The 27,859-nt window shown below is 62.7% G+C and overlaps 1 protein-coding gene across 1 annotated transcript; it reads right to left on the minus strand.

The window, feature by feature from the left end:
* Nucleotides 1-12,383: 12,383 nt before the first annotated feature.
* On the minus strand, nucleotides 12,384-19,565 carry DUSP7 (dual specificity phosphatase 7). Its single transcript, XM_037128577.2, has 3 exons — nucleotides 18,883-19,565; nucleotides 16,946-17,380; nucleotides 12,384-14,348 (listed from the first exon to the last, which is right to left on the minus strand). The coding sequence occupies exons 1-3, from the start codon at nucleotides 19,391-19,393 to the stop codon at nucleotides 14,041-14,043; spliced, it is 1,254 nt and encodes a 417-aa protein (XP_036984472.1). The 5' UTR covers nucleotides 19,394-19,565; the 3' UTR covers nucleotides 12,384-14,040.
* Between the last annotated feature and the right edge of the window lie 8,294 nt (nucleotides 19,566-27,859).

The raw sequence follows: 27,859 nt of genomic DNA on the forward strand, positions 1-27,859 counted from the left end.
TGAAAACTGACCCCTGGCCTTGAGCTAAAGGAAGGGAGGACACTGCATCCTGGGTGACGTGTGACGCCGGGCCTGCGAGCGCAGCCGCTCTCCACAGAGGCCTGGGTCGCACCTGGCCTCCGAGGCCCTGGAGGCTCCTGCCTTCCGCTGGGCCCCGGGCCGGTCACTGTGGCTCTGGGGCCAGTGTTCAAGCCGCTGCTGTTAGAGCTGGGAAGGGACAGCTCACCACCTAGCCCGCCCACTCCGACTGTGAAACCCAGCCCCTGACAGGCGCTGTCCAGGTTCACCTTGCGTCCTGCGCAGGTCACAGCTCAAAGCAGCCCCTCCTTGCTGCCAGGCCAAGGCCCAGCGTGCCCTGGTGCAGGTGTGTGTCCTGGTGGGGGTGGGCGGGGGTGAGGGCTCTGGGAGAAGACCATGAGCATCCTGTGAGAACGAGTCCTTGCCGTCCCCTCAGGGTCCCCGAGACAGGGCCAGAGCGCCAAGGGCCTGAAGCAGGAGGATGCCCGGCAGTGAGCCAGCGGGCTGCCCTGGGCCCAGACCCCTCTCCCCACCCAGCCAGACTCAGGGCAGCGGCCTGGCCAACATGAGGAGGCCCGAGTCAGCCGGCTGTGCCCTGCTGGCAGGGAGGGCTCCGAAGGACACTCAGCTCTTCCTCTGATAGGACAGTGGGCCATTTATCAGGGAGATAAGCAGTGGCCAGAGGGCAGCGCTGGCGGAAGGAGCTGTCTGTAAGAGATAACCTCTGGTCACTTGGGGGCAATGGCACAGAGGGCTCGTGTCCCCACCTTGGGCCACCCAGGCCCTGCCCCAGACCCTGCTGGGACACCCTGCCTGCTGACCTCAGGTATTTCACCTCCCTGCTGCCAGGCCAAGGCCCAGCGTGCCCTGGTGCGGGCGTGTGTCCAGGTGGGGGTGGGCGGGGGTGAGGGCTCTGGGAGAAGACGATGAGCATCCTGTGAGAACGAGTCCTGGTGGTCTCTGGGACGAGGGGCTCCTGCTTCTCTGGCGCCTCCCAGGGGTGTCCAGCCTGCAGCCGCGGGCCACATGCAGCCCAGGATGGCTGTGAGTGAGGCCCAACACAAAATCGTAAACTTATGTAAAACATTATTAGATTTTTTTTTGTCATGATGTGTCCCAGTGTATTTAATGTGCGGCCCAAGACAACTCTTCTTCCACTGTGGCCCAGAGACACCAAAATGTTGGCTGCCCCTGGAAGCCTCTATGATTCCACCTCACCATTACAGATGGGAGACTGAGGCCCAGGGGAGCGGCCTTTGGGCCGCTCTCGTCAGAGGGAGCCAGCACTGGGTCCTGATCCTGCCCTTGGCCCCCCCGCCCAGGGAGGGAGGGGAAAGCTTCGCAGAGCCGCAGTGCCGGGCCGGCCACGCCTGCGCGGCTGCCGTGCTGTCCTCCCTCCCTGTGGCCCAGACACTGCGTTGTCCTCCTTTTCCTGGTGGAGGTTCCCAGAGCCTGGACAGGCCCCGGCCCCCTACCACTCAGGGCAGCACCGCCCTGTGTGCCCGCTGCCATCACTCTGGCAGAGAACAGGGAGTGTCTGCCTCTCTATGGGGTGGGAGCCTGACAAGTGTGCAGTGAGACAGGCGGACAGAGTGCTTGCCGAGGGGCTATGCAGAGCAAAGCCGCATGAAAGGGGCTGTTCCCGGTACCGCCCGCCCGCACTGCCCCTCTGCCCCTCTGAGGCCCTGCTCCGACGTCCCGCATTTTCCTGGAGAGGAATTGGGCTTTGCATGGTTATCCCCATGCCCAGGGTCACACAGCTGTGGGCGGCAGAGCCAGGGCTCGGCCCGGCTGTCCTCTACCTTGGGACACCGCTCCACCACGAGGGCCTGCCCTGCACACACGCGGAGGCCCCTGGGGCCCTCGGCACCCCCCGACACCCCCACCCTGAGCACGAGCAGGGCAGCTTCTGGAAGGGCAGTTTTCTTCTCCTGGCAGACCTGCTGCACCCCACCTGCCTATAGCCCCGAAGAGGCCTTCATCTGCTGCGCCCCCAAATGTTCCTAGACCCCACGCTCACCCCAGCTGGAGGGCACCGGAGGGACCATCCTGAAACTAGGGGGTTCTGCTCCACTGGGAGAGGTCATGGGCGCGTTAGAAGACAGGATTCAGGCCACTGGGAGAGCCCGTGACCAGGTAGCCACGGCGCCGAGGGTGGTACGTGGGGCGGAGGAGGGGTGAAGGCCAGACGGTGCCCGTCCTGTGCTGTATGGACAGACAGACTGGGAGGCTTGAGTAACTCCCCTCAGAACCCCAGCCAGCTGTGCCTCCCCCTCAGGCCTGGCTGACCCGTCTACTTTCCTTCAAGGGGTGATTTTCCGAGGGCAGATTCCCAGGGACGAGACTGCAGGGTTAAAGGTTACCCATATTTTTAGGCCTTTTGACTCAAGTTGCCAAATGGCCTCCAGAAAGCTTCTCTGGGTCCCACGCCCTTGGTGGGGTGCGAGGCAGTTATGGGGGGAGCTGTCCCACCCCCGCTCTGGAAGTGCTGGGATACCTGGGCCCCCGACGAGACAGCCTGGACTCCCCGCGGGAGAAGGCTGCCCAGGCCTCACCCCACCCATTCCCCCCGTGGGGACACAGCAGTGTGCGTGCCAGCCCCGCCCTCCCAGAGTCTCCCGGGGAGCCCTTGAAGCCCTAATGAGCAGGGTGGGGGCGCAGCTTGGGCGAGGATGGCTTACTGGAAGGACAATGGTGGACAGAGGTGGAGGCGGCTGGCTGGGGACAGAAGGCAGAGTCAGTGGGGAGCCTTGGGGGAGCCTGTCCCTCAGCCTTCCTGGCGCTGGGCCTGACCGGGGAAGAAGCACCCCCATACCACCCACCTCGCCTACCTAGACGAGGGCTGGGGGGCCCCTCACCCAACCCAGAGAGGCCTCAGTTCCCCCACACAGTACAACTTGAACCTGGTAGAGGAGGCTGGAGAGCGTGTGTGAAGGGCTCGGCTTTGAGTGGCCGCCGCCGCCGGCCCCTGGCACCCAGGAGGCAGGATCCTCCAGGAGTGGAGCGTGGCCGGGGCCCCAGGAACCTCTCCACCCAGAGTCCAGGCCCAGATCACAGCACATGGAGCCCTGCCCTCCGAGGAGAGGCTCTCGAGACCACTGTCCTTGAGGACTTGACCCTTCCTCTCTCTCTGCTCTCCGTCCCCTGAGACCTGGCCCCAGGTGCATTGGCTCAGAACCCTGCTCCTCTGCCCACATGCAGGGTCACCAGGCTGGGTCCCCGCCGTCAGGGCTGCCTTTACTCCCCTCGGTCCTCCAGCTGGGGGCGCACTCAGCAGTGTGGCTGCTTGGACAGTGCCTGATGCATCCTGGGGCCCACCCTGGGAGTGGGGGCCCTTGGAACCCCCACAGCCCAGGGCCAGCAGGACACTGAGGGGTATCTGAGAGCGCCTGCACCCCACTCCTAACCCAATAGTGGCCCCCAACCTGGCCAGTGGCCCACCCCACCCCACGCTCCTGGGAGCCCAGACAAGGGGGAGCAAGGCCAGCGGGCTCAGGGGAGCCCTGGGCCGGGTGTTTCCTACTGATGGTGCCAGGCTCCGTCCGGTCCCCTGAAGGGCAGTGCTTTGGTCTGAGTCAGAGGAGGTGGGGCAGGGACAGTGGGCAGTGCGCGTGCAGCGCCTCTGGGCCGGCAGGGCTGGGAGGACGGGCCACAGCGGGACACAGGGAGCGGTCCCCTGAAGCCACACCTGACAGCCAGCCGGGGCGCTCGCCCTGAGCGCAGGCCCCAGTGGTGACAGTTCCAGCCCCTGGCTTCCTCCTGCCCACTGCTGTGTCTCCGCCCTGCCACTCGCCTGCTGGGCATCTTTGACTGCGCCTCGGAGTTGTCACCTGTGAAGCAGGAAAACTGTGGAACCCACCTGCCCCTGGCTTTCCCCCACCCCCATGTCAGGAACCTACCCTCCCCATTTGGCCCGTTCCTGGGGTCCAGAAAAGAGAGCCTAACGGAGCAGAGCTTCTGCCACCCTCAAGCAGAAGTGCTGACCCAGGCCCACAGGGCAGCGCCCTCCTGAGCTGGCCACGCGGACTGTTCACTGCGCAGCTCTGCCCAGCGGCGACCCCCAGGCCCTTGGTCTAACTCTCTGGGAGGGGCCCAGTCGGTTGAGCCACCTGCCATCTACCAGGTGGTGAATCATCAACCCCATGGCTGCCCGCAGGCCATGGCTGTGGGCATCCGCCACCAGGCCGCCACCCCGCCCACAGCCTCTGCTTCCTGTGCCCTGACATCCACATTCCCAGGTTTCTCCCTGACCCAGCTCTGCCCAAAGGGGGTAGGAGGCAGAGCTTCTGCCTTGGACCCCAGACTGGAGCCACCCCCTCACTCTTGGAAAGCTCCAGTGCACCCTTGCCAAATGGCCAACGGAAGGGGCATGGGGTTCAGGGTCCCTGCTGCCTGCCTTTCTAATGAAGGCGGTGGGGGTGGGTCATGTGGGGGGGGGCATCAGTCTGGGCAGAGCCCCGCCATCCCAGCCTCTGGGCAGCCAGGTGCTCGTGGAGGGCTGAGGCTGACCCCAGGACGAGCACAGAGGGCCTTGAGCTGGCTCACGCTATGGAATGACACCAGGAGCAGGGGCAGGGGCCTGAGGAGGACTGGGCTAAGGGGCCTCCTCTGCTTCCCCCACCCCTTGGGCCAGGCCCCCCTCAACCTCTGCTCTCATGGGGGCCGGCCACGGCTGGGGGCAGGAGCCCAAGTGGAAAGCCTTCCTCCTCAGGGTTGTGGCCGGGAGTGGAGCCAGGGAGGCCACCGACCTGGCCCCTCCCCTCAGACGGGGAGACTGAGGCTGGAAGGGAAGGATGGGGAGGGGGGCAGAGCTCACATCCTCATGGTGGACCCGGTTTCGGCTGTGCCTAGTGGGGAAGGTGAGGAAGGGGACAGAAACGGCCTAACCAGATGGGGAGAGGTGCTGGGTTCTGGTGGGGTTGGGCGGGCAGCCTTTGTGCCCAGGCTGGGCCGGGAGGGGGCCGAGGGGCTCCAGTGGGCGGGCAGGCGGCTGTTGATCCAACCCAACAACGATGAAACAGCCCCTTTGTCCTGCGGCGCCAAAGTTGCTATGACTGGAGGAGGCGTGACATGAAAGGGTCCTTGTTCCCACTTGGGCAGCCACTCAGGAGCTGGAGGACCAACCCAGGGCAGGCTTCGTGCCACGGCTGCGGCCCGGCCTGCCGCCCGTGGTGGTCAGAGTGGCCTGGGTTCCCAGCTCCCGCCCATGGCCAGTGCCCCCTTCCTGGGACAGCCTCAGCCCAGGGATCCTCCCACCGTGGTGCCCAGTGCCCCCCGGAGCTCCCCGGTCTCCAGTCTAGCCTCAGGGTATCACAGAGCCCAAATGGGGAGCCTCGTGTTGGGGCCAGGCTCTGCTCCCGTACACACATGTGAACCTCAGAGGCCCGGTGCCTTCGCACGGGGAGTTTGGGGGTAAAGCAGGTGCTTTGTCCTGGGGCGAGGAAACAAGTTGGGGGGCGGGGGTGACTCGGCAACATGCCCCTCTGGAGACTGGAGCCTCAGGAAACTTCCCCCACCTTGCAGATGAGCAGAGAGAGGCCCAGCCTGGGGAACTGCGCGGGCCCAGGCCACACAGCACTGGCAGGCCTGCCGATTCCTAGGCTAGACAGCCCCTCCCACAAGCCCCCTCACCAAATGGACCTCGGTTCTTTCTAGACACCCAAAGCACCCTCCTCACCAGCTCCCACCCTGATCCTGCACCGCCCCCCCCCTCCAAAATATCCTGCCCTGAGCAGCTGCCCCCTCAGACCTTTCCAAAGCCCAAACCTGATTAGGTCCCTCCTCGGCCTCAAACTGGCCGTGGCCTCCCACGTCCGGAGGAAGCCTGAGGTCTGTGCCCCTGCCCTTTGAGGCCCTCGCCATCCGGGTCTCCCCACTGAAGAGTGCTCCGCCTTCCCGGGTCCAGTCTCCACTCCTTTGCTCCCACACACCCTGCGCCCCGTCCTTCCCACCCGGGGGTGGCCCGGGTGGCTCTGGCGTCTACAACTGTTCTCCACGCCCCACCACACCCCTCCACGCTCCCCGTCCCCCTCCCTACACCTGGCACCAGGCTCAGCCTGACCCGGGCTAATTAAACCCTCCCCCCTCCCAAGGCTCTGGCTCCAGCTCCAGCTTTTTTCCCTGAAGGGATAGAGCTAATTAACCGAGAGGGCTTAATTAATCAATTAGCGTGGCCTCCAGACCCCTCCACTTAGCAGTGGCAGTGGCAGATATTTATAAACAGGACCCGCCAGGCTCTTCTCTGCAACCCAAGGGGAGGGCAGGTGGTCACAGTGGGCGCAGAGGCAGTGGGCAGGGTGGCCGGTGCCCCCTCCTGGGCACCACCCAGGCCTGAGCAGGTACAGAATCAGCAACACCTGGGCATGTGAGGACACACACAACACCTCCATGGGAACAGGTCACGGGCCTGACATCCGGAGCTGGGCAAGTGCCCAGAGGTGGCCCAGGCGGTGGCCAGGGGTTGATGATGCCCAGCTAAACCCAGCGCCCTGGCTGGCAGGGCCTCCTTGGGGGTGGGGCTGTGCGGAGAAGGCACCAGAGCCCTGGCTGGGGAAGGAGGGTGGAGGAAGAAGCATTTAAGTTAGACCACACAGGGCAAACACAAGGCCCGTAGGCCGAACCTGGCCCTCTACGTTGTTTTATCTGGACCGGCACCTCGCTTCCACCTGGGGGCAGCCCCCAGCTCTCACTTAACTGTTACATTTATACAGTCCTAAAGTTACATTTGGCCCTTTGAAGGCAACCACGAGGCTGCTGTGGCCCCCGGTGAAAATGAGTCTGACACCCCTGAGCTGGACAGAGGCGGCCACTAGCAGGAGGCGGTAGTGAAGTGCAGAAGCAGTTCTGGGAGGAGGGAGGAGCTTATGCAAGGGCCTAGAGGCAGGAACGGCAGGGGCTTTTCTCCGAAAGATGCCCCCTCCTCTGGAAGGCCTCCCGGAGCCCCCTACCTGTCAGAACCAGTGACCCTGAGTCTCTGCCCCTCTGGCCTGTGCACTCCAGGACAGCCTTGACTGGACATCCCCTCCCAAGCCACCCCCTCCACCCGAGCGGCTACCAGCTCTCTGCCTCCCTGTCTGGTCCAGGGGTGCAGCCCAATCCCTCCAAAAAAGGGGGCTGTAACTGCCTCTCTCAGACTCTGCTTTCCTGGGGAGGGAGCCCAAGTGGCGTCAGGACTGGGTGGAGTCACAGGATCCATCAGCCTCTCAGGCTGGGCAGTGAGCTGTGAGCAGGGGCTCAGGAGTCAGCCAGCCCTGCACAGGTCCCAGTCCTGCCCCTCCCTGGCTTGGTGCTCCTTGTCTGCTGGTTGGGGTAACCCAGCTCCTGCTCCAAGGACTGCTGGGACGGTGACGTGAGCTTATCATGTCAAGCCAGCAGGACTCGGGCCCCGAGCTAGGGCCGTGTGTGTGATTATTACTCTTCTGTGTGTGTTATTATTACTGTTACGTGTGTGCACGTGCTATTATTACTCTTGTGTTATTAGTTACATGCGTGCACGTGTTACTGTTACTCTTACGTATGTGTGCTATCAGTGTGGCGTGTGCGCACACGCTATCCTCACTCTTACTACATACACTCAGAGTTGCCAGGGGATCAGACGAGTCAGCAGCATTCCCAGGCAGGGCGGCCATGAGGGGCGTCTCCGTACCCCCCACAGTGACAGCCAAATGGAAAGACCAAGGGTCCTGCTTCCCTTTTGGCAACCACCTGGAAAAATGGAGCCCAGGTGTTTGCCGCAGAAAGGCCACCTCTGGGCACAAGGGCCAGACCTGCAAAGAACGCTCCACCCGGAGTAGCAGACCAGGGGTGGTGATGGCTGGGGAAGAATGCAGGCAGCCCGAGTGCCAGGTGACCAAGAGGGGCCGTGGTGTCCAGCTGCCCTCCCTCCCAGGGGCAGGGGAGAGCACTTCAGGGGCCTGCCTCCAGGACCTGAGGACAGTATGACAGGCCTTTGCTGCTGCCACTCCCGGACCAGGAGCCCCATCCCCTGCCCCAGAGAAGGGCAGCAGCCCCCAGACAGCCTCAGTTCCCGGCTCACCTAGGTCGGGGGGCAAGGAGGGCAGGGCTAAGGGATTCAGAGGGCTAGTGGGGGACTTGGGACAAGCAGTGGAGGAAGACTGAGCAAAGACACAGAGTGAGAGGGAGCAGACCTGGGCCCGGCCTGGTTGGCAGCCCTGGGAGGACACCTTGAACTCATGCTCAGACGGTCCCCAGACAGGGGCCAGCAGCATAGAAGGGTAGCTGGCGCCACTGTGACCAGGGGCCAGGGCTTGCCTGAGGGCCTCTGGCTTGTCAGGGCTCTAAATTTCTCTGAGCCTCGAGAACAAGGGCCCCTACGGGGCAGTTCCCTGGGCAGGCAATGCAAGGACAAATGTCCTCAGGGGGCCGTGCCTGCCCCCACCCCTAGCCAGGCCCCCAGCCCTTGACCCCAGCCTCCTCCGCTCAGGCAGCACTGGCTCCCGGGCTACGCCATGCCAGGCTGTCCAACCCTTGCGACAGAGCCAGGCCCTCCATCTGGGGGCCAGGTTGCTCAGGGCCGTTGCTCAGGGACATCGCTCTTCTTGCCTGTGCAAATGGGGAACCTGAGGACTGCACGAGGGAGGAGGCTTGTCTAAGTTCACGGGGCGAAGCGGCAATGGCCATCTGGCCACAGAGGGGCCGGTCACAGTTAAATGAGCATCAGCAGGATTCCCGCTCCCAAGGCCTCTGCTTCTTCCTTCTTCCTCCTGTAGGAGCCACAGTTCTTATCCCACTGCACTGATGAGGAAACCGAGGTTCGGAGAGCGGACACCTGGGCTCTGCTCTCCTGGGAAAGTCTCCGGGAGGAGGGAGGACTGTGGTGGTCTGGCTTCTCTCTGGGTGTTTGGCACGTGGGTACATAGGAGGGGTGGGGCAGATGAGCGGGGACTCCCTCACCGGCGGCCAGGGCGCCACCCTGAACTCACGCAGGCCCTGGCTAAGACTCACCGTCCTCCTTGGCTTGGTGTCTGGCCTTCGCACAGGGAGTCAGGCAAGCTGGGGCCCTCTGCTCCCACCACAAGCCCCGCTTCCCAGAGGCTCTGGGCCTGCTGGTCCTCATCTCTCCTGGCCCTCCCATGCCACAGAGGCCAGTACTCACCATCCACCTGAAGGGACCATCCTTGCCTCCTGACTGTCCCCTGTCCTGCACCCTTGCCCCTCAGTCTATTCTCCACGTAACAGCAGGGGATCTTTCGAGTGACAGCCAGACTCAGCCAACCCTGTGCCCTGGACCATGACCTGGCTCTCCCTGGACCGTCCAGCCCCAGAGAAGGGGCTTCAGCTGCCCCTTTGCCTGCAGCAGGGGCGGCAGGATCCGGGTCAGAGGAGAGAGTATGGGCATGGAGGGGCCGAGGGGATGATGGGGAGGTGTCTGCCCCTGCGTGTGTGCAGCGGGGCAGCTCCAGGGAAGGGCTGGCTGCCTGAGCCTGGGCAAATTTCTGGCGGTGGCCAGCATTCCATGTGGCCTGTCAGGGCTCACCTGGCCCAGCCAAAGACAATGGGACTGAGGGCCCATCTTCCCTCGGGAGTTCGGTGATGATGGTCTTTCACGGCCATGCTGTGGGGGAGGTGACCTCACTTAGGCTGCACCCTGGAGACGGGAGGCTGGAGTCAGAGGTTGGTGGCTCCTCCGTCCCTGGGAGACCTGTGTGGGCTTGTTCTGTCTCAGAAATGAGGGCACTGTGTGGGTGGGTGCAGTGCATGGCCACACATGTGTCTCTGGTCCTTCCCAGGACTGAGGCAGGGGCCCAGCCTGATGGAGGAGACAGGATGTGGGGAAGCCTCACTCTGCCGTCTCACCCTGTGACACCCCTCTGCACCTCGCTCTTCCCATCATCATGGGCTGGGGGAGCAGGAGGATTCTGACCACCCCCTGGACTCAGGTCTGCTGGGTACTGGGAGTCGGGTGGGCTGATCGGGCAGGCCTCTAGGGGGCAGTGAGAGGGCTGTGCCCAGCTGAGGCCCAGAACAAGCAAGGTAAACGTGTCAAAGGGCAGACCCCCCCCCAACATGCTACCCAGGCTCCTGGGGTGCCCAGAGATTATGTTGGCATCTTCCCTCCAGACACACCTGGGTCCCCATCAGGCTTTGGTGAAGGGCTGTGTGCGGGGGCTGCTGTTGCCCCCACACCTGTCTAGATGCAGACAGGCAGCCCAGCGCAGACAGGGTCAGGGCAGGCCTGAGTGTGCCAGGCAGTGGCAGCAGCCAGGGAGGGGCCGGGGCCATCTCGGGCTTGCTGCCGCTGCCCGCCCCCACCTGCCCCTTCACGAGGGATGGCTGTGTTTGCGCTCTGGGAGGGGCCTCGGGGGTGGTGGCTCTCCTAAGGGCTGCCCCCCAGGCTCCAAACAGGCCCGCCCCAAGGAAGTGTTCCCATCTTCTGTGGTCTTTTCATCACCTCCTGCAAGGTGACTGGCCCGCAGTGCTGCAAGCCCCTTCTTGTACCTGGCTTAGTCACCGCTGCTTGGCACCTGATTCATTTCTCAGAGGACGAGGGAGGACCCTGCCCCCCAGCATGACATCACTGAGCTTCCCTCAGGCACGCACCCACTCCTGGGCCGGCCCAGCCAGCACCGGAAATGGCTGTGGCCTCAGCCAGAGGTGTCCTGGGCTGCACAGGGGAACAGCAGAGCCAGAAGGAGTGGGGCACAAGCTCGGAGATGACCATGAGCCAGACCAGAGGGACCCCGAAGAAGTGAGAAGCTGGGCCCCAGGGAGAGAACAGCAGTCCGGAATAGGTGTGGCCTAGCCCCAGGTCCCAGTGAGCTCCAGCCACAGCCTGGCCCTCTGTTCCCACTCGACCAGAGCCGCAGCTAGGCACAGGGCTGAGGTGCAGGTTTCTACAGTGAGGACACCGAGGGTCAGAGAGGCCACCCGGCCTGGCAAGGCCCCTGTGAAGGTGGCCTCACTCCTGGGGCTGCCTCCCTCCTTCTGTGCTGGGGCACGCTGGCACTGCCAGGCACTTACTCAGCCCGCCCAGGCTCAGCTCCAGCCGGCGCCGGAGGGCTTCCCCAGCCCTGGCCCAAGGCGGTGAGAGGGAACAAAGGCCCAGTCTCTGCCTGCCCAGCCTCCCGCCCCCTTGCTTGCCCCTGGCACAGAAGGACCAGGGCCCTCAGGAAGCGCAAGAGCAGAAGTAGCCCTGGCCCCTCTGCCAACACTGCAAGCACCCCCTCCTCCCCCAGGCCTGCTGGCTGCACAGCAGGCTCCCCCTTCTGAGCAGGAGGGGCGAGGGGCCGGCAACCACATGGCTGGGACTCAGACCTAGGTCCCTTTGCTCACCGCCCTTCCCTCTCCCTGCCTCCTGTGCTCAGAGGTGTGGCTGGTGTGGTCCGGTAGCTCCAGGCAGAGGGGCAGGGACAGAGAAGGTAGAGCCTGGACAGCTCAACAAGCGAGTCCCAGGAAAGGGGCCAGGGGGCCCTCACCCTTCCAGCCCTGCCTACTGACTCACCTGCCGCTCCGGGGCCAGTCTGGTGCTGGCCACGAGGAAAGGATCAAGTCAGGCGAGAGGCAGAGACGGGGAAACTACCCACGCCTCCCAGTCCCTGACTGGGGTCACTCATTCCAACTACAGATGAAGGAGCCAAAGGCCCCTCCGGAGCCTCCCAGTCCGTCTGTGACACGGGGCTGCCAGCCCCTGGGGGCCTCACACCCCCAGGCCCCTTCCCTGCTCCTCCCAGGGCTGGCAAGGAGCCCCCAGAGGGGCCGCTTGGGTGCCAGCTCCCCCTGGGAGGCCCAGGCCGACCAGAAAGTGAACACGGAAAGCACTGGGTGGGCGTGTGCAACTGGCCCCACTGACAGACGGAAACAGGCTCAGGATGGGGGCTGTTGGAGGCCACCTTGCCCCAAAGGGGCAAAGCAGGCTGACCTGTCCCAGACCAGGTTCCATGTCCCTCTGGTGTCCCAGAGGCTGCAGGGGTGGGGGAAGAGGGTGATGAATATGCACCCCTACCCGTGCACAGGAGCAGTGGAAGGTCAGGTCCCGGGGGTTCTGGGGCACAGAGTGCTGCGGCAGCCTGGGCCCGAGCTGGGCGACGTATAAGCAGCCAGCCTTCGGTGCCTCTGAGTGAGCAGGGGCTTGTCCTTGAGAACTCAGTCCATGAAATCTCTCCAAGCTCCTCCTGTCCACCGATCAGCAGAGCCCACAGAGAAAGCCGGTGGCCTGGCTGGGCGTGCCTGGGGGCCGGAGGAACGCCCACATCAGCTTCACCAAGAGGGGTGGCAGCTCCTCTGGCTGTGGGCACCTCTGACCGGTCAAAGCAGGTGCCTGGCAGGCCCTTGGCACCACCTCACACAGAACAGGTGCTGGGATGTGGGCCCCAGCATCCCGGCCCCCGGCGGACACCACAACTCACTTTAAAGAAAAAATAATATTTATTTGCAATATAAACAAAGTCCCGTTGCTGGTCCGGGATATATATATATATATATGTGTGTGTGTATACATAAGCAGGGTCACAAATTTTCCTTCATAACACATCATAAAGCAAAACTGGCCGCCCTCTTGGCATACTCTCATTTACACAAAGCGGATGCATCTTTCTGGGTTTTTTTTTTTTTTTTGAAAGTAAAAAAGAGAGAGAAAGAGAACCATGTACAGCACGGACGCTTTTGTCGGTTTCTCGAGTGTGGCAAGGTGTGGACCCGCTGCCTGGAAGAATCCCTGAAAACAACCCCGTGAGGTAAGATGCAGCGGTGCTGAGCGCCGGCTCGCGCAGGGGCCCGGCCGGCCGCGCCCGCCCCGCAGGCCTGACGCCTGGTAGAGCTGCGGCTGGAGAAGGAACGCAACTGGAGGAGGGTAACGGAGTCCGTGGCTTTGTTCTGTAGGTGTTGGCGGCAGGCTGCGGGGGACAGAGCCTCACACCCTCTTGCAGGTCCATTTTCGCCCTCTGAGCCTGCCCCGGGCTTGCATGGGGATGAAGGTCCTGGTGGCAGAAGGCATGGGTGACGGGACGGCTGGGCAGGCTTCCACTGGGTGAGGGGGCCAGGAGTGGCAGCAGAACCAAAGAAACAGCCAGGGCGAGGGAGAGAAACTTGGGGGTCAGGGCTGGACCCCCACCCCTGGAGCTTCCCCCGACACTGCGTCTCCACTCTCAGTCACAAACAAACAGAGAAAGAGACAGAAGTAGTGGGTTTGTATAGAGAAGGGCCCCCGAAGGGCCGAGCCCAGAAGGCCAACGCTGCTGCTTGACAGCCCCCTGCGGCCCTGCGCCAGCAGGACAGCTGCAGGGCCTCCCGACTCCTCCGCGGGGAGTCTGCAGGGACCACTGGAGGGGCTGGGCAGGGCGGAGAATGCAAAGACCACTCGTCCGGCCTGCCTGGCAGAACCTGCAGATGTCACCACAGGCCACTGCAGGTCACATCGGTGCCGGGCCAGGAGACTGGGCACGACAGAGGTCCCACGAGGAGATGGTGCAGGCCACCCCTCCGAGAAGGGCCTGCTGCAGACACAGAGGCTTCACACATGTGCAAAACGCATTTGGTCAAGATCAACACCGGGTTTGTCTTTCCCATTAAAAAAAGGAAACAAACAAACAAAAAAAAACCCAACAGTAATTGCTTTTTGAAAAACAGAACTGAGAACACTTCTCTCTCTCTCAGGATCAAGAAAGGGATGAAATACTGGTTTATACAATTCACTGTTGCATGTCACCTGAAAATAACACTTTTCATTAAAAAAAAAAAAGATTGAGAGGCCCACTGTCTGTGACCACTGTCTGTGCTCCAGGAGGCTTGGGTTCACCTGCCAAAAGGAAAAGTGAACTCGGGTCCGTGGAGGTCTTTAAAAAACCGCCAGACTGGCCGGGCATCAGCAGGAAGGAGAGTCCCGGGGGTGGGATGAGCCGTTCCGGAGCCCCGCACAGGGCGGCCGGCTGTGGGCTCTGCCTGCCCGCCCTGGGACGGTGGGGCGGCCCAGCCGCCTGTCAGCCTGGGCCCCTGGGCACAGGCGATGTCCGGGTTCCTCAGGCCTCCTGCGAGGGCCCGGCCCCCTGCCCACCCGTGCCCCTGGCCTCACGTGGACTCCAGGGTGTTGAGTGGGAACAGGTTGTGGTTGGTGGGTGTGGAGAAGTAGAGCTGCTCACTGGGGGTGTGGTTGTCACACGGGCTGCTCAGCCCCAGCGTCCGCTCGAAGTCCAGCAGTTGCCCCATGAAGTTGAAATTGGGTGAGATGTTGGACTTTTTCCTCTTGACAAAGTCGTAGGCATCATTGAGTGACAGGTTCATCTTCTGCATCAGGTAGGCCACCGTGACGGTCACCGAGCGGCTGATGCCTGCCAGGCAGTGCACCAGGACACCGCACTTCTTGGAGCGCGCCTCGTCTGGAACACACAGGTCAGGGACACATGGGTCAGGGAGGAACCTCCTCTAAAGAACCATGGGCAGGGTTGGGACACAGATGGCGGCGGGTCACTGGCTGGTGCTGCCTGACTCCTGAGAGACCTGGTGAAGTCCCCCACAGGGGTGGGACAGCACCCTGAAGTGAAGGTCAAGGGCATGACTGTGGAGACCCCACATTAGTGCCGTCATTGGACATCCTTGTGCTTCCACCTACTCATCTACAGAATGGGCCCTCTATTCCCAGAGGTCTTGTAGGGACCCGAGTGACAGCTACGACCACTGCTAGTCCTAACGCTGCTACGGTGGTGTGTGCCTGAGAGCTGAGGGTGTCCCTGGCAGCCTCTCAGGACGTCTGCACCATGACTCGTAAGCTGATTTTATAAATGAGGAAAGGGACACAGAGGCAAAGTGACAAGCCCAAGGCCACACAGTTCTCCTAAGTCATGGCACCCACCATAGCCAGCTCATGATGTGGGGGTGGGGACTGAGCTCATCCTCCTGGGGCCCCACGGGCACCCCCTCCCCAAGGGGACATGGCCAGGCCTGCCCAGCAGTCAGTGCCGCTCCTGAGCAGCCGGGCCCTGGGACGAGGGCCACACCAGGGCTGCCGCAAGTGGGGTGTGCCTAAGTGGGCCCAGTCCCGCACTTCCTGGTCCCCCCAGCAGGCCCAGAGGCCCACCCCATTTGGCCGACCCTGCCCCGCCTGGCCCCCCAGATCTCTGCCTCGCACACAGTAGAGCTCAACAGCTCTGGCTGACCCACAACACCTCCATCTTGTCATCTCTCCTTCCCTCTGTGCCACAGCTACAAGAGGGACACGGATTAACAAGAGGTGGCCCTGGGCCCTCCAGGTCCCCACCTCCCTGCCTGTGAGCCCTCTGGGAGCCAGGCATACAGCTGGCACTCAATTGGTGTACTCCTACACACTGACCCATGGGTTCTCAGATGGTCCCTCCTCTGGTGCTCACGCCTGCGCCGGGCAGAGCCTCCCCTGTGTCCCCACTGGAGGGTACCCAGGACTTAGCATGCAGTAGGTGCTTCATCCAGACTCAGGGACTAAGCAGGGAGAGACCAGCAGGGGAAGGCAGATGTTGCGGCTTCAAGTGGAACTGTGTGGTCTGACCTTGAGATCTGGGGCAGAAGCGGGTGGTAGAAACGAGCCCCTGGTGATGACACATCAGGATACAGCAACGCCTGGCCCCCAAACCCACTCCCGTGTGATCCAAAGCAAAACCGCTTCCTCTGGCTTTATTTTTAGTTCTCTCAGGGTGTGGCTGAGCAGTGGGGGGCTGGTGTTGGGTCTGGTCCCACTGAGTGCTATGATGTGTGGGCCTCAAGTCCTCCACTTGCCAACTGGGGACTAATGTTCCCCCTGCCCTTACACCCTGTTCTGTCCCCATCCCAGGTGTAGAGGGGTCTTCAAGAAGGATAAAGACACCCACAAGCCAGGCTCAGCCCTGGGGGATCCGGGATCTCCCTCCACTCCCCTCCCTCACTGGGGGAGAGGACAGTACTGAGGCAGGCCACAGCCCCAGGGGCCGGGTCCTCCTGCTCAGGACTGGGAAGCTCCCAGCAGCCCCAGCCCTGGCCCCAGCCCCTCCCCCAAGCCTTGGCTTCCTTCCTTCCTCCCTCCCAGCCAGGCACCTAGTTTTGGTTCCCAGTAAGCGGATGAGGCAGCGAAGCCTCCCACTTCCTGTTATTAAAGCTAGCCCAGCCCAGCTGACACCAAAACGCCCTCCGCGGAACAGGACTGCCAGCAGGAGATTCTGCCCTGGCCACTGCCACCCTGCCATCGGAGGCTGGGCAGAAACACCAGGCTCCAGGAACCCACGGTCTCCATTCACCCTGTATCCCTTCCCTATCGTCTGGGTGAAAGGGGAGCCCAGGGAAGATGACCTGCAGGCCAAGAGCCTCCAGCTGGCTGAGGAGGAAGCAGGGTGGGGGGGTCAGAGATAAGCCGGAGTCAGCTGAGGCAGGGCTGGAGGGGCTCCGAGGGCTCTAAGCCAGAGAGCAGAACTCGCTGCTCCGGGGGAGGCCTTCCTCAGCCTCCTCCTACATCCTCTCTGCACCCCCCTACACTCCGAACAGGCGCCACCGGCTGTGGGGACCATCTGGGGCCCCACCAGGCACTCTGGGGCCCCTCATTCCAACAGCTGCCTGTCTCGAGTAGGCCTTTGGCTCCAGGCCACACTTCAGCCCCCTCAGGTACACTGTAAAGCCCAAACGGGCTCCGTGACAGCCCATCCTGAAGAGACACGTGTGCTGAGGCGTGATGCAGAGCCAGCAAGGCCCGTGGGAGGTCTGGGAGCTGTGATGTTCCAGCTTGCTCAGCCCCAAACAGCAGAGCCGGGAAAACCCAAGCTGGACAGTAGAGCCCACAACGTGCCCAGGACTCAGGGGGCTGACTGCTCGACCCCAAGGGCCTGGTGACTCACAGCAAGCACGGGTACACCCATGGGCACATGCTGGCACATGCAGGGCGCACACAGGCCTTGACAGGCCCAGAGGTACCCAGTCAAGTGAAGACGACACACCTGGACACGCCCACCCACCCCACCCTGAGCACAGCCACACCTACCGATGAAGCTAATGGCCTCAGGGAAGAACTGGGAGAGGTTCTGGCTCCAGTGGTCAGAGATGGGGATCTGCTTGTAGGTGAACTCGCCGCCGTGCTCAAAGGCGTTGGGCAGGTTGGGTGTGACATTGAGGATGTACTTGATGCCGTACTTGCCAAGCACGTCCAGGTTGGTGGAGTCCTTGGCGCAGCCGAGGTAGAGGTAGGGCAGGATCTGGACAGGGAAGGCTGGCTGGCTGGACGGCACTGGGCTGCCGTCAGACTCAGTGGCACTGCTGGGTAGCTCTCGGTCGGACTCGCCATCTGAGCAGTCCGAGCTGATGCGCAGGCCCCCCAGGCCCAGCACGGAAGTGGGCGGTGAGCTGCTTGGCGAGGACGAGCTGTCCACGTTGGTCTCGCAGTGCTCTGAGTACTCTGTCTGGAACTTGTTGAAACCACCTGTGGCCGGGGCAAGACAGGGCCTGGGTGAGGGGCTGCTGATGCCACCGGCCCATGCCCCAGGCCCAAACGGGCTGCCATAGACTGACGGTGGCCATGGGTCCGAGTGTCAAGCACCATAACCATCAACATGGGCCACACCATGTACATTACATGTGCACCTTCTCCATTTTCTCCCCATCTATCCAATGACCCACTTCACAGATGTGAAAGCTGAGGCCCCAGGAGGTGAAGTCACGTGCCTGAGCTCCAGGCCATTACTCATGAGGTTTCAGGGCCCAGCCACAGCACTGCCCTCAGGGCGCTTGAGGACAAGCTCTAGCTTATTCCTCTGCCGCAGCTTCTTTGTGCAGCTGGCACCCAGGGGTGCCCAATAATGGCTCAGTGATAAAGGAAGGCAGACAATCCCACCGCAGGCCAGCACCTGTGGGTTTGCAAACCTCTGTTACAGATGAGACTGCAGAGGCCAGAGGTGTGTCTGGGTCAGAGACAGAGAAGGCATGGCCTCCTGACCGGGAGTCCACAGCTTGTCCCCCACCCTCAACCAGAGTCAGGAAGAGCAGAGTGAGAGTATTGGCTGGTCCTTTCCCCCAGCCAGCAGGGACAGGTTCATAAAAGAGGCCCCAGCTTCACAGAATTCCCCCCACTTAGAACCCAAGACTCCCCCTCCAAGCCTGGGACTCACGGAGTAGGAGGGCCACTGGGGGCTTTACAGGGACAAGAAGTGGGGAATGCCTTGCAGCAAAGCATGGGCCCTGCGCCCGAGGGTGCCGCAGGCCTCCCCTCCCTGCCCCTCCCTTCCCTGCCCGCCCCGCTGCCAGCGAGAGGCCATTTTGGAATGTTAATTGGAAACACCGGCTGCAGCCACTCGACCCCCCCCCCCAGTGTTGCCTCCCCCTTTTGCAAGCTCTAAGCAGTAGGCTGGGGACAGGGCCCGGGGAAACCAGGGCTGGAGCAAAGGATACTACTCACAGCCAGGCCCACATGCCTCCAAAAGGCGATGATCCCCAACCAGGGAGATACATGCGGGAATGCTCAGAGTCCCCCAACTCAAACAGTCCCTATGCCCTGGGGGTGGTGCTGAGAAAGGATCCTGTCTGAACCCTGGACTTTCAGGGACGTGCATTCCAGGCTGGAGGAGCTGGACTTGGGTGCCCTGTCGCCTTTGGGGGGTGGTGCCCTAGGAGGGGCCCCTCCCTCCTCTGAGGGGCTCAGCTGGAAGCTGAGCGCTGCCATGGCGCCAGCAACAGTTAAAAAGGAAAGCCCAGAAGGGGAAAAGTTTGTTCAGCCCTCTGGAATCGTACCCGGAAAGGGATGCAGAGGGGGTCCCCGACCGGGATAAACCTCTGCGGCAGGGCTCCCGGGAGAGGCGGATGTGGGCCGGGGGCGACGTGGCGCCTAAGGGACAGGCTGGGCGCGCGGACAGAAAGCGGCCTCTCGCAGAGGCGTCGGGAGCCGCAGAGGATCCCTAATCCAGGACGGGGTCTCAGTGCTGCCCTCACCTTGGAGGTAGTAGGCCTGGCAGCCGTCGTCGCGCAGCTTTTGCAGGAGCAGGCCAAGCACTGAGGCGGGAGCGCCAGGCTCTGGTTGCCACTCGGCCGTGGCCTCGTCGTAGAGCAGCACGGTGGCCGCCTTGCAGCGCGTGGCGAAGCGCTCCTTGTCGGCGTGGTTAGGGATGATGGAGCGGATGGGCAGGTTGCCCTTGCGCAGGCGGCGCAGCATGAGGCCCGGGATGGCCAGGTTGATGGCCGTCTCGATGTGCGACGACTCGAAGAGCTCGTGCGGCCGGCAGTCAAGCAGCAGCAGGGACGCGCCGCCCCGCACCTCCAGCTCCTCCTGCAGCCACTCGGCGCTCTTGCACGGCATGGCTCCCGCACCCGTCGTTGTGCCTGTCCCGGTGCCCGCGCCAGACCCCGCACCGGGCTCGGACCCCGCCCCGGTGTCCCCAGCCGCCGACGTCCCCGAGGCCGACATGTGCGCCCGCGCTGGGGGGCCGCGGAGCTGGTTTTTCATGGGGAGTGCGGGTGGCCCGGGGCCGGGGCCGGGCAGCCCTGTCCAGGGACAGTGCCCCGGCCGCGCGGGCCCCAGCCGCGTCTCCGGGCGCCCGCCTCCCGCCGAGCTGCGTACCCGCCGCCCCGGCCTCCCGGCCTCCGTCCCGCCCGGCCCTCCGCGCGCGCCGCGGCCTGACAGCCCCAATTAAACGGCGGCTCGGGCAGCCGCGCGCTGAGGCGTCCTCCAGGGGGCGGGGCTGCGGGGCCGGCGCCCCGGCTTAAAGGAGCCGCGCTTCCGCCGTCCCTCCCCACGGGAAACGAGGGCGCGCTCCCGACCCCGTTTGCCCGGGCCTTCGCCCCGACTCAGTGCCGCCGCGGTCTCGCCTCTCCTGGAACTGAATATGACCCGCCTAGAGGGCCGGGTCAAGACGCCCTCCCGGGTCTCCTATAACCTGTTAGGTCGCTCGACTCTAACGGCGCTACAGGGAGTGTTCTGAGCCTGACCTCCCCTCGCCACATTCATTAAGAGAAGCAGAGTTCCACGAGGACTGGGCGGTCACGCTGAGCCCACCTCCCCTCTTCCTACCTGTCACCCCATTCATTCATTTTTCTCAGCGTGTTCATTCAACAAAAGGAAATTGACCATTTACTACGTGCCAAGCACTGTGTTTAGGCGGTCACTATTTCAGGTGACTGCAGTGTGCTTGTGACGGCTACGGGCTTCGAGACCTGTGTGAGAGGTCTCACCCCACCTAGCCTGATCGGAAATCAGCACCCGGGCGACTGGCAGAGTAGGACGGCCCAGGCCCGTGCCACCCACAGTGGGCAGGGGTGGAGAAATCCTGGAAAGGACCAGCCCTGGGAGGAGAGAGGGAGCTCTTTAAGAAAGCTTTTCAAGCTGGGTGGTGACAGACGCGGAGTGAAGCGCCACGTGACTTTTCCACAGGGGCGGGAGGGCAGAGGAGCTCCCCTTTACAGTCAACTCTCTTTCTCCTACCTCCTTCCCAAAGCACCAATCAGCTTTCGAGATAGGCGGGAGTGCGCGGCGCAGATGGCCAATTACGGCCGAAGAAGAGTGTAAAGGAGGGGGCGGGGCTCGCCTCGGGTTCCACCCAGCTCGGGAATGGGCTGGGTCTCCGTAGCCGCTCTCTAGCGGGCGGGGCAGAGGAGGTGAATGGAGCCTCAGGTAGCGCTGGAACAAAGCGGCTGGACTAGAGCGGCGCGCGTGCGCAGAGCCTGCCGCGCTTTTTTGCAGAGGCTGGAAGGTAGCGGCTGGACTCGGTGGTTGGTCTAGTCCGTCCCCTGTTCGGCAAAGGGCCCCCACTTCCTTCGGGCTTACCCCTCCCACTCTGCTCAAGGCTAGTCGGCTCACCAACACCTCGTCTCCACCTCCCTCTGGAGGGAATGGGGTCCCTGCAACACGGGGGGCTTGAGCTTTCTGCGGACCCGAAGGCACAGAGAAGGGCGGCCCTGGATGAGTTCCGCTCCCGGACAGCCGTGTTCCCTGCAAAGAACAGTCTACCTGAAGCGTTCCATCCCGGGCCACAGGGCTGGATCACAAAGAAGCAGGGGTCTCTCCCGCCGTCACAGCCCCAGAAAGACCACAGCATCCCGGCGATGCTGGGCAGAGCCTAGGTCCCTGGGGTCCTGGGACCCGTGGAAAGAGCTTGCAGGGGTGAGGGGCCCAGACCCAGGGTCTGCACTGCCACTTGCTGTCCCGCTCTGTGGTCCTCACCTCTCTGGGCGTCGGTGGCCCAGGTGTAGGAGAGTGCTGGCCTGGACAGCCCCCAGCCAATCCATCACGAACCTTGCGATTTAGGAGGGGGCCTTTCCGAGGCTAGACCCCTTGGCTGGCAGCCCAGGAGCTGGTTGTCAGGGAGGGAGGCAGTACTCAAAGAAGAGGCATGAGCAGCAACCCCCCCACCTTCCCCCGCCCCCAGGGGAGAGAGCCTGCTGGCCAGGGAATCCTTCCTCAGGAGCTGGCCACTGCTCTCACTAGCTGGGGCACAACGGAACTGGAATCTCCCCTGCACCCCCACAGTCCCCTCCCCCACACATAGGAAGAACCACATACCCGGAGAGGGGAAAGGATTCCCTGCCACCTTCGAGTGAGCTGGGGCGGCTCTCTGGTCTCCACTCTGCACTCAGCCTGGCCCCCATCTCCTGCGGTTCCAAGTGAAACCCTTCCTGCAGCCTTAAACAGCTAGACACAATGCGTAAAATAGACCATGGAAAGCCACCCTTAGGTGTGTGGGGCCCGGGGTCTGGGGTGGGCACAGAACCCTCTGACTTACATGGCCTAGAGCACAGCAGGAACCTGCCTGTGGTCAGACAGCAAGAGGCTAGTGCTGTTCCTGCCCAGGGCCTTGCCCTGCAATGGTGAGCCTCCCTCCAGGATGCTGGATGAGGGAACCTGGGGCCCCGTGGGGCCTTGGGGTCAAAGACACGCCCCCTTTTCAGGATTGTGGTCTTTCCTGCAGGGGGGTGGGGGGGTTCAGACCCTTTCTCACCTGCAGCCACTAGGAGAGGAGCCTGCTCAGCAGGCCCCTTCCCCGTCCTGCCATCTGTTTCCTCCTGGCTCACCCAGGAGCCAGGCTCAAACCCAGAGGCCTGTTAGGAGTGGCCCTCCCTGTCTGCACACATCCAGCCCTGGAACCACCAGAAGGGGCTGTCCCTGCAGGGTGAGGTGTGGCCGTGATGGTGGGACATTTGATGTGGACCGAGCAGATGTGAACTGGGCTGCACCCCCATGCACGTGTCTACGTGGTTTAGTGACCCAGCAGCTATGTCACAAAAAGAGTAGAAGCAGACTTTCCTTTTCCCGCTGGTGTCCGGGGACTTCTTAGAGATGGGCCACCATGTTTTGAGTGGCGTTTGCCCGAGGAAGAGGAGAGGAGGAGGGTTGTCAGTTCCCTGCCCGTCTGTGCTGAGATACTACCACAAACTTAGGGTGTCAGCTTCCAGGAAGGCAGGTGCCCAGTAGGAGTCTATTTCCCATCCCACCATGAGTGCAGAGCAGGGGCTGGGGCAGGCCGAGCCCTGCAGCCTGTGGTGCCAGCCTCTGCCCAGGGCAGCTGCACCTTGCTGGGGGAGACGTCATCAGAGCCCTGCTCCAGGCCCAGACCAGGAATCATTCTTCTTGCTCCTGAACCTTGGGACAGCTTCTTTCCTGCCCTTTGGTGAGGTGCTTGCCTGGGTTGCAGTCAGAACAGGTGATATCTGAGAAAGGCCAGGTGGACTGTGGAAGGCCTGATGTGTCCTCTGCCCTGAACAGGAGCCCTGGCTGTACACACCCATACACACACGTGAGGACACACACAATACATAGACCTACCTGTCTCTCCATAGGTGCTTGCAGACATGTGCGGGTAGACAGAAACACACAGACACAGAGCTGTGCTCAAGGGTGGAAATGCACAGCACATAGGTGCATGCGCACAGACCCCGTGTGTCTGGGCACTTGCTGCTCTCTCTGGAGGCGTGCCCACAGAGGGTGGTTATTGACAGGCAGGAGCCATGCTCCCCTTCCCCCGCCCTCCCGGGCTCACTCCGCCCTATTAGCTGGTGTTGGGGTCTCAGGGTGACAAGCTCTGGGTGAAACACAGTGGAGCTGCCAGGCTCTGGGGAGTGGCCGTATGGCATGGGGAAGCTGTTGCCAGCCTGGGTGCCAGGGAGCCATGTGCCTGTTCATCCTCTCCATGTGCTGCCCAGGTGCATGGGGCGGAAGAACAGGGAGATGGGGTCCTGCGGAGCAAGTGGCAGACAGGGTCACACCCAGAAACATCAGAGAACAAGCCCCGGCAGGATGGCAGCCAGGGCCTGGGAGATCTGGGAACTCTCCACAGGTACCAGAGAAGGTAGAGGGAGAGGAAGACAGCCTCCCTCCACTGGTGTTCAGGCCTTTCCCGAGCACCTGCCCCAGGCCAGGCAATGTGTAGGGCAGTGAGTGGGACCTCAGAGGGCCGACATAATTCCTCCTTCCCCCATCTCCCCACGGGGTGGCGGCAGCAGGCCCTTGGCCAACGTCCCCTCATGGGTCCCTGCAGCCACTCTCCCAGCCACATACCCAGCCCACTGGGGCCAGCCTAAAAATAGAAAATAGAACATGGAAAACAGGGCTAATGTTCACTAGGCTGTGGTGCTTTGTCCCTGGCAGACATTACTAGTCAATCACAGCACTTTCTCACTGAGCCAAGTTCTGGCTTCAAAACCCTTTGAAGCAGGCCTGACCAGTGACTGGCTGTGGTAGACCAGGGGCTTCGGACCTCAATCATCAGACCTGTTCCCTACGGCCTCAGTTCGTAGCCAGACCAGCTGTGGCTCCTTTACGCTCGCCCCTAGCTCACTGCACCGGACCTTCTCCTGCTGCCTCCTCCTCGCCCCAGACACAGCACTTCCTCATTCCCTGCCCCCACCCTCTGGAACTAGCTTCTCCCACCCCAGAAGGACTGCCCTGCCTGACCTCAGCTGAGTCGCTCCTTCTCCTGATCCTCCCCCGTGGGTCCCCAGGTGCCCCCTCTACCCACCTCAGGGCAGTTCAGCCTGCAGGAGTCTGGGGAGGGTCAAGGCCTTCCTTACTACCCCACTCTCCCTCCGTTCCATGCTCCTGTTGGTAGGGGTTCCCCTAAGAGGGATGGGGGAGCCCTGGCCGCATAGTTCAGTTGGCTGGGGCATTGTACCAATATGCCAAGGTCTCAGGTTCGATCCCCAGTCAGGGCACATACAAGAATCCACCGATGAATGAATGCATCGATAAGTGGAACAGCAAGTTCACATTTCCCTCTCTCTCAAATCAATAGATTTTAAAAACAGAAATTTAAAAGATAATAAGTAAACAGGAGAGATGGGAGTCTGCTGGGTTGGTCGTCAGGGACCAGCACGCCTTCCCAGCTCTGCTCAGGGCTGGCTTGGGACTGAGAGCAGGTGGGCCTGGCTTCCGTCCTGGCACAAGGGTCACGCGCTGCGCTGCCGTTTTCACATGCTCAGTCCTGCCTTTGCCCTGTTTCCCCAGCGAGGCGAAAAGAGCAGGGCTTGTCTGTTCCACAGATGGGAAAGCTGAGGCCTGAGAAGGGAAATGTCTGTTCTGAGGGCCTGGCTCCAGCCCCAGCCAGTTACTCACTCACCCACTGGGCTGGGCTGAGTCATGGTGGCCCAGGTGATGGGAAGGAAACATAAACACAAGCAAGTGGAAGGAGTGGTCTGGGGGAGGGTGGGCGGCCCTGCCTGGGGCTGCCCGCCATGAACTTCCCACCAGAGGCTCTGGACTGCCCAGGCTCAGTTCACGCTCCCTTCCGGCCCCGTCAGGGCTTCCCATCAGCCCTGGGAGGGATGTCAACCCATTTGATGAACGGGAAACTGAGGCTCGTGGTTACAAATCAAGCTGTGACAAGGGGCTGGGGCCCGGACTCTTGCAGGAGGAGGTCCAAGCACAGTCCACAGGGAGCTGCTGTTCTACCAGCTGTCCCCATGCCCGGGGCAGCGGGGGCCACCAACGCAGGGGAACACACCAGAGGCGCGGGCAGCCACTCCCCCCACACAAGGGGCCACTTGTGCCCAGCTTAGGCACTGTCAAATGCCCTTTCCGCACCCGTCTGCCTGACCCTTTGCAGGACCCAGTTTCAGTCCATCTTCTCTCTGCCTCCTGACCAGGCCAGGCCCTCTCCCCTGCTCCTCAGCCATCTCCCCAGCCTCCTTTCAGCTCACCACTCCATACAACAGTCCCCTGCCCCCAACCCCAGCTCCAGGGGTCTGTGAGAATGTGAATCGGCCCTGGCCCTCCCCTGCGCCAAAGCCTCCCACGGTTCCGGCATGGAGTCCCCCTCTGTGGCCAGTGTGGCTCTTGGGGACCTGGCCCTGTTCCTCCCCTGAGTGGTCCCCCAGCCCCACCCCTCCGATGTCCTCCCTGCTGTCTCTTCAGGGTCTTTGCACACACTGGCTCCTCTCCCGGAATCTTCCTCTCCCAGCTCTCTCCTCTGCCTCTTTGTCCTTCCCCAAACACACCGTGCCCCAGAGCCAGAGCAGGCACCTGGGAAGTGGCCCAGCCAAAACCGGAACTGGCCTCTTTCCAGACTCCGGCAGTCAGCATGTGTCCAGCGTGTGACTTACACCTCCGTGGGCTCTCCCTGCCTCAGGGGTGGTGCCCGCAGCCTCTCACTGCGTCCCCACCTGGGCCTTGCCGACCCTGCATGACCCGCCCTCTCCAGCAGCGATGTTCGCTGTTGCCAGAGGTCTCCCCCCATGTCTCATCCCGGCCTCACACGGTAGGTAGGCCGCTGTTTCTGGTTCAGCGAGGGCTCCCCTCCCCTGTCCAGGAGCTGCTGATCCTCAGGGGTCCCTGAGGCCCAAGCAAGTCTGGGGCCCAGTCCTGCACACTACCACCCGGCAGGGCGGGGGGCTGCACTGGGTGGGAGGCTCCGACTCGGCTGGGAGCCCCTTTTGCTAGCACTGAGGCCTCGGAGGGCCAGGAGAGGCTGATCGACAGCCCCTAGGAGATTTCTGTGGGGCTCAGAGGAAGGTGGAGTGAAGGCAGAAAGGATCCAGGTAAGTGCAGGTAGGCCAGTTCCCTGCCCCCAAGCCGCAGGTGAGGGCCAGAGCCCTTTGCTCATATCACCTCCCCAGAATATTTATCTAGGTGATGTCCCCTCCCTCTTAGGACACTGCAGGCCTTCTGGCCAGCACCCCATGAGCCCACATGGGGCTCTGAAGGACTGAAGGTGGGGCTTTGGGCGGGGAGCGGGTGTCCTTAGCTGCCTGCCCATCTGGCCACCAGATCACCCTTGGCCTCCTGCTCCGAGCTTCTGATCCTTCTGAGGCCGCCTCTGCCAGGAAGGGCCTGGAGGCTTGGTGGTTGGGGCAGGGGTGGGACGCAGGAGGGCATCCCAGGCAAGCCGGCCCCACCAGGGAAAAGGTAAGGAGCTGTGGTGGGGTCGGGAGAAGGGGACCCCAGGTCTGGCTTTGCCCAGCCAGCCTGCAGGTTGGGAGTTAGGGGGGCCAGCTGCGGCAGGCTCTGAACTGCACAGCCGGTCCGACCTGTGAGGCTGGGCGGGTGGAAGAAGAAGGCTGGGAATTCCTGGGGCGCCTGGCGGGCGGATGTGCCAGAGGCCTGGGCTGGCTCTGCTGCGGGGGTGCCGAGAGGCGGGTGCTGGTAAGTCTCTCTGTAGCTGCCAGGCCTAATTGCCTCATTAGCTTCTGCCTGCTGCCCAGGCCTGTCTGATCCTTTCCCCATCGGCCCACACAGCCCTGTCTTTCAGGAATCCCTCCTACGAGGCACTGATGGTGACAGTGACAGTAATGATGTGACCACGATGAGGCTGGGGAAGTGTCCTGGGAGCCAGCTGGCCTGGTCTAGGCACGAGGTTGCTAGATTGAGGCCTCAGCGCCCAGCCCCGCTGCAGGTGGTGGGCCCGGGGCCAGCCTATACAGGCTCAGCTGTTCGCACCTGCCTGGCACTGGACGGGCGGCGTGTCAGTTCCCAGGCAGGCGAGCCTGGTGGCAGGAAACAGTCTGGGGATTCTCCTTCCTGGCCTGGCCCTGCCCAGACCTATTCCTGCCATAGAGGCACATGCCCCAAGACCTTGGAGACTTGTTCCCACAAAGAGAAGGGTCTCCTGGGAGAGAGAGGGGCTCCAATGGCCTCTGAGTCTCAGGGCATCCAGCAGCCCCCTGAGGTGGGGATTGGGTGGACCAGGGGCCAGCTCTGCCTGAGGTCCCCGTCCCTTTGCCCCACCTCAGCCATGGCGTCTATATTCTCCTGTCAGGAGGCAGCTCTGTCCTGACCCCACCTCCACATGGGACAGCCTCTGGCCTGCGCCCAAGGGGCGGTGCCGAGCCTGGGGTGGTGGGGGTGAGGTGTGCCAGAGCCCTCCCTAGAAATCTTCTCAGGAGCCTCCGCAGCTTCCCCAGAAGCACCGGGCCTGGTCCACCAACACCGGCTGGGGTACCGGCTGGAGTCCCCGGCCACGGCACCGCAGGAAGTGGAGCCCCAGCAGAGTGGGGGACACAGTCTGCTGCCTACCGCGGAACCAGGTGGCCCCTGGAGGTGCCCCAGACTCCCCATCCACAGAGTGGGGCAACACCTTCTGCCCACCTAACTCCTGGGGTGCAAGGCAGTCGACAGGGTCTACACTGGAACTGGAAGGGGGAGGAGCTCTTTGGCCTAAGGTGCTGGGCATGGGGCCCCAACCACCATGCGCTGCTTGGCCTGGCTCAAGGCCAAGTGCTGACCACCTGCTGCGTACTGACCTGGGCACAGCTGGATAGTCCGCTGTAGCCCTCAGATGCCCAGGGTATGAGCACGACATGTGTGTTGGTGTTGGGAACCGCTCTGCCTGGTTTCAGGAGTTGTAACCGCCCTCCATGGATAAGGCTGAGTGAGTGACCTCTGGACTGAGTCACAAGGAGACGAAGCTTGTCTTCCTGGCAGGAGCGCTGCTTCTGCTTCATCCATCTCTGCCCCCAACACTTGGTGGGCTAGTCAATGACGGGTATG

This window comes from Artibeus jamaicensis, unplaced genomic scaffold, assembly GCF_021234435.1.
Source record: "Artibeus jamaicensis isolate MK-2021 breed Jamaican fruit bat unplaced genomic scaffold, CSHL_Jam_final contig_519, whole genome shotgun sequence".
Taxonomy (NCBI): Eukaryota; Metazoa; Chordata; class Mammalia; order Chiroptera; family Phyllostomidae; genus Artibeus; species Artibeus jamaicensis.